The sequence below is a fragment of the Spodoptera frugiperda genome, chromosome 18 (genome assembly GCF_023101765.2).
Source record: "Spodoptera frugiperda isolate SF20-4 chromosome 18, AGI-APGP_CSIRO_Sfru_2.0, whole genome shotgun sequence".
Classification (NCBI taxonomy): Eukaryota; Metazoa; Arthropoda; class Insecta; order Lepidoptera; family Noctuidae; genus Spodoptera; species Spodoptera frugiperda.
In genome coordinates, this window is record NC_064229.1 from 4,120,446 (window position 1) to 4,136,341 (window position 15,896).

Below are 15,896 nucleotides of genomic sequence, written 5' to 3' on the forward strand. Positions count from 1 at the left end.
CAAATTGTATATACAACTTATATGAACAGAAGAGACAAGATGGAGACTAGGTAGAATCGTTGTGGCGAAATTAATATGGCGTTGTTGATTGAAATTTCTTTAAAATGTAGTTAAACATTAGATATTTTCACAGAAGATAAATACTCAAGGTTTTATATTTTATGCAAAGCTTTCTTATCAATCCAAAATGTGGAAATGAGTGTGTAAATAATTGTAAGACAAGGACACGGTCTCGAGTCCGTGGAGAGAAAGCTATTTTAATATACATATAAAACATTAAATTAATCTTTCAGTGGTATGATCCATGGTCCAAGACTCCAAGCCTATATACTGTACAGTACAGTTAATTTTTTCTTTTTATGTAGTTAATGGTCGATTTCAGAACAGAGATAGAATATAAAACCTCGAGACGATTTCTTCGATGAATGTTTTAATTCCTGATCCGTATTTCCTTTCCATCCATATTTCCAGGTTAAACTTGTATGACATTTTTATAGGGCCAGAAACACGATAGTAAGAACTAACATTTACGTTTTGAAAAGAAGTAAAAGCAATAAAATTTCGATCTAAAGACATAAAGCATAAGACTTAAAATTGAATTTAAAATATTCCTTACATTAAAATCTGTCGAGTCATCACCAAAAAGAGCTGTCGGTACAAGAACACTACGTCACATTTCTAACACATAGCTAGCTATATAACTATATACCTACATGTACGTGAAATAAGATCTAATATTGAATGTATGAGTGGCATGCGGCATAAGCATTGTTTCCCTGTAAGTTTATTAGCTTTAAACATTAATATAGTAAGAAAATATTAATTAAAATGAAAGTAGGTTACATAATTGTCTTTTTTGTAGATATATCGAAGATTTTAATAAGGAATTTTATGTTTTGGAAGTAATAAGAATAGTATTTGAAATAATATGGCACAAGGGTTGAAAAAATAAATCTCAAATGTTGTCTAATGGCTGTATATTTTGGGTGGGGAAGCAAATTTACCTATCCACACTATAGTCCCATTTTGTTATTAAACTATATACCACTATTATAAGAGGTATGTTTTAACAGCAAACGAACAATTGTGATTTATTTTTCCTATGAACAAAGCCAAAGCAATAATAAATGTAACTGCAAGAATGTATTACATAGATGGAGTGATCAACGCTTAGTCAATTTGGAAAGAACGTATCAGTTATTATACCTATAAAATATCCCTTTTTGAGTGTTAAAAGTTTAGTACTACGTCCTAATATGAAAATTAAGTATGTGTTTTTAAATATACCTTTTTTTACTACATGTTTTAAATGAAACAAAAATTTTATCTATTGTGCAGGCCTAACGCCTAATGGTGGTTGACTATTTTAATTCACTTCCAAATCTGTTAGCCGTAGACCACTCCATATATAATTTTTAATAACAATTATAATAGGATTACAATAATATATATCCATATACCTCACGTAGCGTATGTATCACATGTGGTGGTCCGTTTCTTAGTCACATAGAATTCAGTAAGCAGTACTATTACACATACTTACATAATATACTGAATGGTATATGTCATTGGTATGTTTTCAAGGATTTAATGATAATAGTCTTTTTTATGTTATATGTCGGTAAACGAGCAGATTGGCAGATCACCTAATGGTAAGCAAAGGTTCTGTGAGCGGCTTTCCTACACATAAATATAATTTCACAGACACATTGTCATCCGGATTCGAAGCAACAATTTACAAGATCACCCAAAGTGTTGATCCGTGTGAGAACCGTACCTGCGCTACGTTGCACGGCAGCTGATCTTCTATTTTTGCACAGGCAAAAACATTTCAGTCAATCCTTAAAAACGTACCAATGACATAACCATAATATTTTTTTTATAATTCTCTTACAAGAAAATATTTTTTTCATAATACTTATCGAAGCTTTTTTATTAACTCCAAATAGATTATAGTGGTAGTGTTTGTTTCTTCTAATATGGATTATAATGAGCATTATTTTACGTGTGTTTTGTGCGTTTTGTAAGAGCACATTGAATGAGGCTGGCAATCCCAACGTAGATAACAATAGAAAGTGGTCGTTAAGTGGTGAATTTCTTTAATACATTTTCCACCTTATACTTTTGGAAAAGAGTTGAGAATCTATTAATGAGATTGACAACTTAATGGTCAATTTCTGTTATCATCACAGTTGAGATGCCTAAGCCAAAAGGTGTAGAACCACGTTTCATTCAAAATAATGTCCAAATAACATCCATGAAGTATGAATTTTATAGTCTTTTACGCCGTACATTATTTAATATACATTTAAAATACTTTTAAGCATACAAATAATTCGTTTGTCTCTAACACGAAACACCAATGTAGGTATAATTATTAATTTATTTAAATATTAAAATTTAAGAATACATAGAACATATTTATTGAGCCTGGCAATGTAACAACGTTTCGAAAAAACGCAATGGACGTATTTGTTTTCACAATCTATGTATTTTGACAGTTCTAGTGTTGTTCTTCTTAGTCGATTTTTGAAATAGTAAGTTTTTATACCAAGACAAGATATAACTCGCAAATATTTTTACTGCCTTTTAAATGCTTGGAAATTATTGTTTATATTTTTTTCTATAAAATCTAGCGAGTTTATTTATAAAGCTCATAGAGTTATGGTCTATGACTTACGTTTAGTTAGCTATGACGTCTAGGTGCTCCTTGGGCATAGGTGGTAAGACATGGACTTGCTTCGCTTTGCCCGCGTGGTAGACTTGACCAGGGCTGAACGGTTCTAGCCGAGGGTGCGCCGTAATATCCTTCTTTGGATCTATAAATTAGAAAAAGTGAAATGTGTAGAATAAAAAACACAGCAAGTATGATGATAATGGAATCTCGTCAAGACTCAGTACCAATACTATCATAGTTGAATATTTAAGAGTAGAGCATTTTTTATCCGGAGCTGCGGATGACCTAATGAGTTACCGGAGCTTCGGTTTAAAGTAGGAGTAAGAACGTGGTGTGTTTTTACTCTGTAAAAGACTCTCACCTCACCTTTTTTTTTTTTTTTTTGAGGGTGGAAAATCATCCAATGACTTCTCCCGCCTTGGGTAAAGCAAGAGGGAGTGTCAGACTCTTACTGACTAAAAACCACCCAGTTCCTACTCCTGCCCTTCGACCCGGAGCCCCGGTAAACCCGCTAGGTAGTCCGCAGCTCCGGATCAACTCACCCTTAGGTAAGGTTAGAGCTTCTCTCACCCCTTGGGATGATCCCCCCTCCCCCAAAAAAGGGGTAAAGTATTTACCTTTGGTATTAGCAGCGATGTACTTGGACAGTCGGACAGTGGGGAGCGGCAGGTAGCCAGCTACTAGCGGCATCACGTCCAGCGTCACGTTCTGAGGGTCCGTACTCGTACACTCCATCGTCAGTACCCCTGGAATGTATAGGATTCAGGTTACAAGTGTAATAAAGTCAGGCAAGTAAATATAGTTCACGAAATAGGAATATCTTTTACAAGATCAAAAACGCCTTTTTATTTGATGAATGGGTAAAACATTTTAATGTTACTACTTTTCAGCAGTTTTTTAATGGGGCTAGCCCGCCACAACGTTCCATACCGATGCAACTCCTGTAAACCAGGATCTACAGTAGACATAACCATGAAAACACTGAAACACTAAAATCCGGTGCGTTTCAGGGACATGAAAAACTGTCTTTGATCCCGCGAAATAAATCAGTAGATATTATTAGAAGAGAAGATAAAGAAAACGATTGTTTCCACTTCTCTCTGTGAATTTAATGCAGGAGACAGAATGACTTAAGCCTAGAGGCACAAAAGAGACTGCAAAATCGGGAGAAATACTACTACTACTTTTCAGCAGTTATTGAAACAGTTTTGATTAAAAAATTATGAGCTGCAACATAATTATTAGTTTATTAAAAGGCCAAAAGCCACAGATTTATTATCTATACCTGCAGTACGGCCCAGCACCGCCCACATTGTCTGATCAGCAAGCACTTCGTACATAAGTGACGTGTACTCAGTTTCGTTCACCTGAAATCAAAATTGTTGACATCCCTGTAATGTGGAACTACATAAATAGTATCACACTTTTTATTCGCCATGTGGTACGCAGTGATGTTGCAGGATTGTTATAATAATAATATTTTTGGACTGTAAATTGCATTTTTGAAAATAATACAACAGTTTGAAACAGTCACATTTTAGTTAATAACGTAAAATATTTGATTTTCAAAAACTATTGCTAAGAACAAAACAATAGGCTCACCCCCTATTACTATTACAAGGAACTTATAACACAAATGGTAAAAAGTGGGTGTACATTGTATAGCGGCATTATGTGCCGTAATGTGCACCTCTGCCTACCCCTTCGAGGATAAAAGGTGTGACGTTGACGTTGTTGAAAGAAAGAAAGAAAGAAAAACAGTTTATTGCTTAGAACGGAACACGAAACTCCTTGCTTAGTAGTTGACCACACGCGACCACATGGCCAAGAAAGCAGGAGATGGGTGGAAGAACTAAATAAACAGTTAATAAACCCATCAAATATAAAAAAAGTTAAATAACTCACCCTCTGCACACTAAGCTGCAAACAGCACATCTGGCTAGCTCTACAAAAGTCAGAACCCTTACTGGGTTCCAACTTGGTCCGTATAACGAACAACGTGGTATAGTCCTGGATATCGAAGGGACATGTGAATGGTCTGCCTGGACCTTCCACGTCCGAAGGTCGGTAGTGCACTGAGAAGGTCGCTTTCATTGGACCTCCTTTGACGAGGGGATCCTTTAGTAGCTCCCACATAAATGACGCTGTTGTACCGTCTGAGGCTACCATCTGGAAAATAAGGGGGAAAGGTTAATCTAGCCTTTTTATTGATAGGGGAAAATCATCCAGTGTCTTCTCCCGAGTTGGGTGAAGTGAAAGAGTGTTAGACTCTTACTGAGTAAAAACCACCCTGTTCCTACTCCTGCTTTGAGCCGGAGCCTCAGTAACCTGTTACGTTGTCCGCAACTTGGAATCGGGCATCAGCCCTACTGGGCCCCATCTGTGGTGGTTTGGCTTTATGAGGCGCGCGGGACGTTACTAACCGTACGTATGGGAAGGTTAATCTAACCTAGACTCACAACTAGTTTTAAGACAAAATACTAATGAACTTACCATATGATCAGAGTTCTTAGGGTTCAAATCAGCGACCATATTGTTGTTCCCATCACATTCTAGCTTCGGGTCTGTCAAAGCGAACTGCACTAGATGTACTACAGTGGACTTCAGGGTTATATGGATGAATTTCCTCGTGTTCGAGGTGAGCAGTCGCCATGATGCCACCATGGGCGGGGTGAAGTCTAACGGCACTTCCGTCACCGCTTCCCGCCAGGGGCATGTTAGCCAGACCTGTGGGGGAATAAATGATTAATTATAGTTTAATTTACCAACCTTTTTGCAACTATTTTGATATGGGATGTTGAGATTCAAAACCGAAAATTCAAACACGAAAAATAAAGAACAGCGTTTATTTTTATTATTTTAAAAATCTGAATCTATGTTCAGGCTATGTTATAGTCTGTATGGGAATAAGCTAGGTTAAGAGTGACTGCTACCTATGGCCTTGCTTCATTGGGGCCGGGGAAAGTTAAGGAATCGTCAGACTTTGAAACTTTTATACATCTCTGACATTTATTTATTGCCTCATTAATTTCTTTGTCATTTATTAAACACTAGCAAACCCGGCGAACTCCGTTTCGCCTCCAGTCGATTTTCCCTGCTTTTCTCTTGACATTTTTCCTGAATTTTCTTTGCTATAATACTTTGCTTTGCGGCAACCTCACGGAGCCCGAGGCCTTTCTAACGAATTCAAAACCGTGGAAGTTGGTTCGTGCGTTCTGAACTTATAGCGTCGGGAAGGAAAACCTGACTAATTTTTTTATTAAACATAATGAGATACTCACAGAATGCTCAATACTCTTCTCCTTCCTAGGTTGTAGCATCGCGAACAGCCGTAGCGGCACCTTAGTAGTCTGGAACGGTTCCATAGCGGGGATCTTGATGTTCAGCTCGCGAGACATCGCCGTGTCGTCGTCAGCGAACCTGGTGAGGAGGCCTGATGACGTTTTCAGCAGTATTGTTGTGTTCTGAAAGAGATGTAAGTATTGTCAGTAGTAGCACGGAGTCTAGAATTGTGCCCAGTATATGAGAAAACTCAACTCCTATTACAAGGGACTTATACACAACCGGTGAAAAGTGGGTGTATATAGCATAACGGCATTACGTGTCGTAATGTGCACCTGTACCTTTCGGGGATAAAAGGCATGATGTTGCTTATTATTTATTTAAGGTTAAAATAAATAAACAACACTGATTGACTCATTTTAACCTTTCCAGTTGGTGATGATAAGTAGATAATGCAATTCCCACGCATCTTTGACTATCTCAAACAAAACAAAAAATGTGTTGCAGGTTCGATTCCCGCATGGAGCAACTCTTTGTGGGATCCACAAATTGTTGTTTCGGGTCTGAGTGACATGTGCATGTGAATACATGTGAATGTTTGTAAACGCACCATAACACAGGACACAATCCTAATATGGAACAATGTTTTAAACTTTATGAATACTTTTATGTTTTTTTTTCATATTAATTTTTGTTTATTGTTTTTTTAATTGGTGCAAATAAACTGTTTTTCTTTCTTTCTTTCTTTCTTATAAAAAGGGGAAAATTATATATAAAAAAAATACCAAACAACCAACAAACCTCCTCAATATGCGAGCTCCCACTGGTGACGACCAGCTCCACAGCATGTTCCAGTCCAGCCACCAGGTCCTTCTTAGCTTCCACCTTATTCAGGAACACGTTCACACCCTGAGTCACAATCTCACATCCCATCTTCGTTCCAATCAGAACATTGGACAGGAACTCCAATTTTTCTTCGATCACCAGCGATACTTGACCAAGTTTGAAGATCCCGCATTTAGTCGCCACAAAATCTAGCACCAGGTCATTTGAACCTGGTTTTAACGTTATATTAGTTACGGAGAAGCAGTTTTCATAGTTGTTCCTTACTGTGGCTGAAGGCTTTCTATATTTGCAACTGTCTGACCGCTTAAGAGTCACTTTTGGGTTCTGACATTCAACTGTGACTTTTTGTAAGGATCTATCTTCCTTGTAGTGTATTTGTGAGGTTATGTGCAAAGGGTTTAATAGTGGGTTCTTGGGTTTTAAATCGTCCAGTCTTATGCTGAAATTGAAAGATTTTTTTAGTAAGTTGGAGATTATGTCTAGAGAAGTAAATTGAAGCTGAAAATATGTATAAGATGTAGCTCACTTGTTGGGCAAAACCTTATTGACACAATTTCTATCTCTTAGATATATTATAAAATTAGATATAATATAAAAAGAATAAGGTTTTTTATAATTGCTTGCTCACTTGCTCAGTAAAATGAAAAAAGATATAAAATCCTATTTAAAGTTATCAGTAACTTTAAATAGGATTTTATATCTTTTAATAAAGTGTAAGATTCGTAGCAAATGGCGTTCCATTGTTTCTACCAACCTCCATGGGAGACAGGTGTAAGGTTAGGTATATATGTAAATACTTTTAATGAACATATTAACCAGTAATTTAAATCGAGATTATTAATAGAAAAACCATATTACCTTGTAATTAAGTTAGTAGTTTCATTGTCAGCCTCGGCCGGGCCCCGTCGAGGCGACGCTACACTACTGCTAACACTTAAATCAGTCTTATAACTTTTGACAGGCGTCCGTCTGTCCGTCCTATCCTCCGTACACCGCTCTATACTTATTGCTGCCCTGGTACAAGTCACATCTTTCGGCAGATAACTAACAACCGTCATGCGACATTGGACCTTATTGTCAGTGATATAAACACCACGTTCGGATGGTACCAAGCTGGCTGATACGATCTTGAAGCATTCGTTCAGCTCCGTCAGTACAGTCTCCGACTTCTTGCAAAGTTCTTCGCGTATAGATTTCATCATTTCCTCGAAATAAAAGTTTCTGACTAGTATCTCTAGTTCCGCTGTACTTGCTATTGTTGCTGAGAGCTTTGTGTATCTGGAAAATGGTGGAAAAATATTTTAATGCATTTAAGAATGTGTATTAAAAGTAATTTTTATATTCTTAACATTATTACACAAGGGTATTAAGACTTTAGACAAGCAACATAAGAAATACATTAATTCAATTACAGAAGAATTACGCTTAGTACGAGTTTGTTTTACGTTCAACGAGATCAAAACAATTGGTTGGTTCATTCGTTGGCCAATCAGAGCAACGAACATGCTCTCGTTTCGATTTCGTTAAACGTAAAGCAAACTCGTGCTAAAGGTACAGAGCACAAAGTAATTACGCTCTTTAAAAGAATATAAGAAAACTTTTTAAACTAAAAAACAACATTTAGCCCTCCTTTTCACGTTAGAAGACAAATACTATCCATACATATAAGACTATAAAGTGCCAAAAGAACTGGTATCTACAGTACAAAGACCCTATAAAAAACCAATACTCAACTAACCTATCCATATCATTCATCTTCTTGGCAGCGGCGACAAGTTCGAGCCTGGTCTGCGCCGCCAGGTCCCTCCAGCCCTGCTCCTCGTAGGAGCGCAGCGCGTCCATCAGGAACACCACCGCCTTGCCAGTCTCGCCCAACTCCGAGTAGAACGCTGCTAGGTCACGGCCTATTAGGCGGGCGAATCTGGAAAATTACATAATAATGACATAACCAATTTTTGGTTAACTTATATGCCTGCTTCCTCTTAAGAAGGGGGAGGAAGGTATCTAGTTCTAACATCATTCAGTTATTTTGTCAAAAAGCATTGCCCCATCCATATACAAGGGTTTTCTCCTGTATCACCCAGCAATTACAAACACATAATTTCATATGCACATTACGGACAAAACAACAATCTGTGAATCACACAAATCTTAGATCCGTGCGGGAATTGAGCCCGAGGCACTTTATGAAGCAGCTAGTTGCCTGGTTACTGCACCGATCATGCAGTTATGTCCTTGTTGTTATTTAAAAAAGAAATGCTTTTTAATTAGAGCTCTAATTTTTGCTTAACAAGAGGTGCTAAATACTATCAAAAACTTAGCTAAAATAGACAGATAAATAAATAATACCAACCTTAACCTTCCAATATGCTTATAAGTCCCCATAGCTAACTCAGCAAGCTCCAGATAATACTGCTGGAAGCTGGTCTTGCTACACAACGCCTCCTTCAGTCTGTCAGTGGGTGTGGGTTGCTGGTTGTTGTTGTCGTTGTCTCCCATCCCCGCTGACAACATGACCACCAGGTGCAGCTGTTCCGATGTCGGCTCTGGAGAGCCAGGGAGCAGGCCGCAGAGCTTGCCTAGTTCGTGTAGCTGGAAATATGAGAGATTTATGTAATACTAGCTACTTCCGCGCGGTTTCACCCGCTCTGCTTGGCTCCTGTTGGTCATAGCGTGATGTTTTATAGCCTATAGCCTTCCTCGATAAATGCACTATCCAACATAAAAATAATTATTCAAATTGGACCAGTAGTTCCGGAGATTAGCGCGTTCAAACAAACAAACAAACAATCAAATAAACAAACTCTTCAGCTTTATAATATTAGTATAGATTTTTTGGTATTCAGTAAATCGCCTTTAGATTTATACAATGATACAAATAAGACTAGTAAAGTTATGTTAAGAAAAAAAATATTTGAAAAAGGCTTGATGTTTTTATGGAATCAGCCTGTAAACGAGCAGACGGATCACCTGATGGTAAGCAATCGCCGCCGCCCATGGACACTTGAAACACTAGAGCCGTTACAAGTGCATTGCCGGCCTTTTGGGGGTTAGGAATTTAAGGGCTGTTGGGGAATCGGGGATAGGGAAGAGAGATCAACATTCGAACTGATGGAAGATAAACTAATAAAACGAAAGAGAAAAGTACTACTTCATAGTAACATAGAAATGTTTCATAAGGATAAATCTATCAACAAAACTGTTCTCATCTATTTTGGCTCGCAGCCAAGATTCAGAACAACAGCAGTACTAGCCAAGGGTGTGACAAAGGGGCTTGGCAGTTTGATGATTGATACTATAGCAAATATTAATACATTATTATCATGTCTTTCTCATGAGTGTGGGTGTGGCATTCGTGATGATAATTGCTAATTGTTTAGGTTTATTCGGGACTTCTTTATGGTTTAAAGTGGTAAACGAGCAGGGGCCTTAGTCTGCTATTACAATTATGTCAGAATGGTTGATCTATACAACCTACATATGTAGCTCCGTCCCTCTTGCACTGCTCAATGATCGATATAGCAGACTAGCAGACTAAGGCCCCTGATAGATCACCTGACGCCTGGTTGACAGCGAGGCGAAAGGCGTTACGGTTACGATCCCTTTCCGATCCCATATGTGTGCTGAGACCTTAAGGCCCCTGATAGATCACCTGATGTTAAGCTCGCCGCCGCCCATGGACACCCGAAACACCAGAGGCGTTACAAGTGCGTTGCCGGTCTTTTGGGGGTTAGGAATTTAAGTGGTGTTGGGGAATCGAGGATTGCCATTTAAGAATGCCATGGAAGAAGAGGCTACGCCCAATCGATCTTAAATCTCAAAAAAAAAAGATAATGCTTCCTCACCTTATCCTTGGCATTATGCAGCAGCGGAGCCTGAGTAGCAGTGCACATATCAAGCGCATTATTGTTCGCAGCCAACCGCTCGCACGCGCGCAACGTCTCCGCGCACGCGAGCTGCGCCCAGCAGGCCGCGGCGCCTTCCACGGCCGTGGCACCGAGCAGAGATAGCTCTACTAATGTGTTGTGTACTGTTGAGAGACATCGGGAGGCGATCTGGAAGATTGATTGTAATATTTAAATAGGAGTAAGGGGAAATAGAAGGATTAATTGTAGTTTGTTATGAGTTTCTGAAGAAATTAATTAATTAATTAAGTTCCTTTCTAGTTCTAAAAGGGCAGCTTTAAGTCGCCAGTATTTAAGTTATTAAATAACATGTTACAGGGAGTAAGCATAGTATATAGTTAGTCATCTAAACCAGAGATGTGGTTTAAATGACTAACTCTCTATAAAATCAGGAACAAATTCCAAGCCGCCCGTCTGACCTAAACCTAAGAACCTACCATTCAACATACGACTAGGTGAAGCAATCAACTATAAAAATTACAGTGAACAACGAAAGGCTGTAGACAACAACAAGACTTTGACTGCCAACAAAAATCTGTTGAAGGCAAACCCTCCGCTAGCGCCGGTCACTTTTGCCTCCCATAGCGTTTAATGTGCACGCACCAGGTAAAAACAAACGCATACCTATTCATCATTACATAACAAAACAATTTCCTTCTATGACATAATATGTCAATTTCTGTCTACACTTGACCTACCACAATGTGCAATGGACACAGCAGTAATGATACGTCATTGCGTTATACATGGGTAGCCATGGGGAAAATATTACTTTACAATACACCGGTATAATATGCGTAAAGCAAGCTGTATTAAATGAACAGAAAGTGTGATTAAGGATATGAGAATATCCCATCTACATAGATAATCAACTGTATTTCCTTAAGATAAAGTTGTAAATCTCTTGGCAAAGGATAGCTTGATGTGCGAGTGTCTATTGTAGAGAGAATAAGAATGTTAAGATTCAACTTTATTGGCTTGTGATAAAGTCTAATATCTGTTGAAGTAAGGTGTAGCTTGACATGCAGAGGAAATTCAAATGTTAAGATGTATGTAGCGTGAAGAATGGATAAAACAAGATATTAATATGATAGAGGAAGTTTGAAAGTGATGCCGGTAATAGAGAAGATGAAATATTGATGCTTTTTATAGGATAGAGAGGTAAACGAGCAAACGGATCACCTGATAAGGTAAGCATTCGGCGCCGGCTAGGGACAATTGTAAGGGTGCTTTTTCTACCAAAGATGTGCTATGTAGCTATACTACGAAGATGTAATAACTAAGCTGTGAAACTATGTGACCGTTTCCACTGATACTAAGCTATGTAGCTGTGCGCGTAAGATGCGTAGCTCGAGTATGTGATGTTTATTACAGTAATTTTTATTTAGTTACCCAAAAATAACTACCTAATATGTAACAAGCGTAATGATTTATATCACGATAGATATGTCGAAAGCAACAGTTTGTTCCGAAATCAGTACGAAAGCGATAAAAAATAGGTAGACACATAAATTGTTTCACAAGATACATTGGACAGTAATTGGTCGGCAATTATCGGCAATGGCTGCGTTTATTTCTTTGTGCAAATGATGCATGCACTTTGTCATTATTTGAAAATGAAAAATTGCGCTAGGTATGTTATGTCGCAAGATTTATGAGGCGACAATTTCTAAGGAAATGTAAAGAAAGTTTATTTTCTAGGGATCTCATTTACATCCCGATGATACTACGTTTTCGTTTTAAAATTATCAATAAGTAGCCTGATATGACAATTAAATGTAATTAACGCCTGTCTTTCATTGGGGTAGGTAGAGACAACGCTACAAATCATACTTTCGCTTCATCAACAGTCATTCTTGTTATGCATGCTCGTCGGTAAAGGGTACTTTTAATTTGGTCCTTTTTAATATTTTGCCAATCTGGTCGATATTTGTCCGTCTAGGGCGTCCTCTACCGTCGGTCCGATTCCAATCCGTCCTGTATAGGTACTTCTTTCGTAATTACCTGCTTTCATCCACTATCAATAGTACCTACCTATCATTAGAATAAAGGGTGTCCCTCTTATGAACTATTGACGTTGATATTGCTTAATACAGCACAATCAAATGGATATTAAATAACAAAATGTACACATACCTCCCAAGGTTTCGATGAAGGCAGTAACATGGCACTTTGACGTTGAAACAAATAGCTTCTAAAATCCAACAACGAAGCTTTATTCTTTATAATCAGTTCTCGAAGGTGTTGGGGCACTAGAGCAGTCAGTCTGACCGCCTGCCAAGATGTGACCGGTTGTCTAAACGTGTCAAGCCATTTTGGACTCTCTGTCACATTGGAATTGAGTACGAATTGAGAGAACAGAGCATCTAATTCATCATACTGGACTAGAGCCTCATCATACAAGCCTAGCATTTCAAGTACAAATGCTAGTTGTTCCTGGAAAAAATAAGTAGAATTAGAATAAAAATTGAGAAACTGCCAAAATTTTTGTTTTGGAACACAATTTTCTGCTAATTTATTATAGACCATATTTAAATAATATTATGATTGATTTTTGCTATGTTGGTGGAAAACTAAACAAAAATTGTAACTGAAACAACAATTTTGTAATTTCACTGCTATACTCAGTCATTTAATGGTTACTTAAGCAATTGTTTCAGGAACAAAATCGTAACTAAGGAATACATCAAGTAATCATTAAATGTCTCTGAGTACAGCAGTTAATTTCAAAATCATTTGAAGTGTATCATTATCTCACCTGCAAAATAAAATATTTACAAAAATCCCAATCCGGATCATTACGTTTCTCTCGTTGCTCTCTCATGTACTCCTCAAACTTTATCAAGGCTTTATTATAAGCAACTAATACAAAATGCCTTATCTTCGCTACCAACGCCCTCCATGACTCCGCACTCCTTGCTTCGGACTTGATAGGATTAATAACAGAAATAAATCTATCTTCCGTCTGTTTCACGCCAAAATCACCCTTAATTTTGTCCAAGACCGTAGTCCTCGGTAATAATTTGTTTGTTTTTCGTATGTCATAAGTTTCTACTAGGACTATCATCCAATCCGTTATTCCGTTTTTCTCTAGTTGTTTCAGCCATGCTTCTATGTCTTCTCTAAGAGTTGTTTTGTAATATTCTATGTCCTGTCAACAAATATGTGTAAAATTAGAGGTGCTTAGTTGTTATCTGCATATTGCGTATTCTTGAAATTTTATTTTCATAATTATTACAAAACCACTACTCATTTCTATTTCGTTTATTGCCTAACATGAAACATTATGAATCATATTATGGAATTTAATCTAAACCGTGTTATATTCAATCTTACAAAGTAATAAACACTACAAGGACATTAATCCAGAATAAATTGAATGCAACCCACACAGTTGCAATTATTATTGCACTTACATATTTACTTCACTCATATTAATGCAACATACAGCAATATTTCTATTATACTAGCCTGCCTGGCAAACTTTGTGCCGCCTTAAACATTTACCAAATTGGTCAAATTTGCCAAATTAGTCCAGTAGAGTTTAGTGAAACTAGCGAACAGCAATTTCTTTTTATATTTATATTATTACATTACCATATTTTATTATCAATGACCACAATATTTTAACTGTAATATAGTTGATATATGAACCTCAGTCAGTCTCTGAGTAAACTATCAAGCCTTATCAGAACATATTAAAACCTTATCTAGGTACAATCAGTTCTTTATTGCTATTTGACCATTCATATAGCTATGGATTAATATTGAAATACCTAATATTAATATTGTGTTGTATGTTTTGCATCTAATAAAAAAATATATTATAATAAAAATAATAAATGAAAATTAAATGCCTGATAATTCAGTACATTTTGTGACACTCTGCTATAATTAGTATTTATTTTTATATAATGGAATTCCTACCCTTATATGCATTAAAACTTTAATTGTAACTGTAAATAAATAGGTTTTTAAGGGTTGGCAAGGTGTATGTTATTTGTTAGGCCTTTGCCACTGGGATAATCATAGCTAAAAAATAAAAATAAAATAAGGTGCATATAATGCTCCAAGTGTTTAAAGTGTTCATAAGCCACGGCAACCACCTACCATTAGGGGGGACATGCACGTTTTTACCATTAGGTCTTGGTATAATAAAAATATCACATGATTTTAAATGGAAAAAAAAACTTTATATGAAAAATATACACACCACACAGTCAGTCCAATAAATATGAAATATAGGTTTCTTCAACAAATTCAGCTCATTCTGCACTCTGTCCTTATTATACTTGGTGAAAGAGGCCTCCAGGTAGACGGACTTGGTAGCCCGGCCATAGGACCGCCTCCACTCACATGAGTCCTGTGGGATGGCGGCCACTAGGGGCGCCTCTAACGTGCAAAATAAATTCCAATCTCCCGCACCTAGCAATAAAGTTTCAATTATTTTATTTATTCACACAGAACTGTTCTAACATTTACATAAACATAAGGTGTCGAAATCTTACATGTAACAATCGGTTTGTGTGTCATTCCTTCACGGTCTCCTGTCGCACTATCGACACCCTTCATTTTTCATCTGCTTTTCATCATCAGCACAATCCGTCGATTTTGCGGGCATGACACAAATAACAATCCGCTTATTAGCGCAGACGGAATCCACCCACTTATTCACGTAAATTAATTTCCATCAAACATACGGATACTACAATTATATCGCGACTGCTAGTTAATTACGGTGGATATTTTCATTAATTCTCATTATTTTTAACCCGTTTTGACTTTTTTAAAGAAATTAAAAGCGAGAATTTGTCAAAACTCGCTGCTGTCATCACCCAACTCGACAGATAATTGCGTTTCGTTTCATGTTATTGTTGTGTAATCACCTTGTTTTGGTTATTTCCTACATTCAGTCAAACATCTACACACTTTTTTAACTTTATAATTTTAGGTAAATAGACTGGGCGATATCTAAATTGCTAAAAAAACACAAAGGGAACGTAATGTTTTCTTTAAATAGTAAAGCTATAATAGTACAAATAGTTGAAAGATTAATCGAATGAGACAGGTGCGAAAACGATATATTCTTCCAATTTCTAATCATTTATGTAAGGTCTTATAAAGTGCAAGTGTAAATGGATTTATTATACGAGACTTTAATATTAATTGGTAAAAATGGTATTAAA

At 37.1% G+C, this 15,896-nt stretch overlaps 1 protein-coding gene across 1 annotated transcript; it reads right to left on the reverse strand.

The window, feature by feature from the left end:
- Nucleotides 1–850: 850 nt before the first annotated feature.
- LOC118278177 (trafficking protein particle complex subunit 10) lies at nt 851–15,576 on the reverse strand. Its single transcript, XM_035597278.2, has 15 exons — nt 15,219–15,576; nt 14,924–15,135; nt 13,469–13,861; nt 12,847–13,146; nt 10,651–10,860; nt 9,159–9,397; nt 8,544–8,726; nt 7,664–8,083; nt 6,761–7,244; nt 5,959–6,141; nt 5,171–5,404; nt 4,583–4,846; nt 3,963–4,044; nt 3,295–3,423; nt 851–2,819 (listed from the first exon to the last, which is right to left on the reverse strand). The coding sequence occupies exons 1-15, from the start codon at nt 15,280–15,282 to the stop codon at nt 2,683–2,685; spliced, it is 3,534 nt and encodes a 1,177-aa protein (XP_035453171.1). The 5' UTR covers nt 15,283–15,576; the 3' UTR covers nt 851–2,682.
- Nucleotides 15,577–15,896: the final 320 nt, after the last annotated feature.

Excerpts from the sequence above, each read along its gene's own strand:
- LOC118278177 (XM_035597278.2), bottom strand. The coding sequence starts at position 15,282 with ATGAAGGGTGTCGATAGTGCGACAGGAGACCGTGAAGGAATGACACAC. Across the intron at positions 10,861-12,846 it reads CTTCATCGAAACCTTGGGAG|ATCGCCTCCCGATGTCTCTC; the intron begins GTATGTGTACAT and ends TCAATCTTCCAG. Across the intron at positions 4,045-4,582 it reads TGCAGCTTAGTGTGCAGAGG|GTGAACGAAACTGAGTACAC; the intron begins GTGAGTTATTTA and ends TTTTGATTTCAG.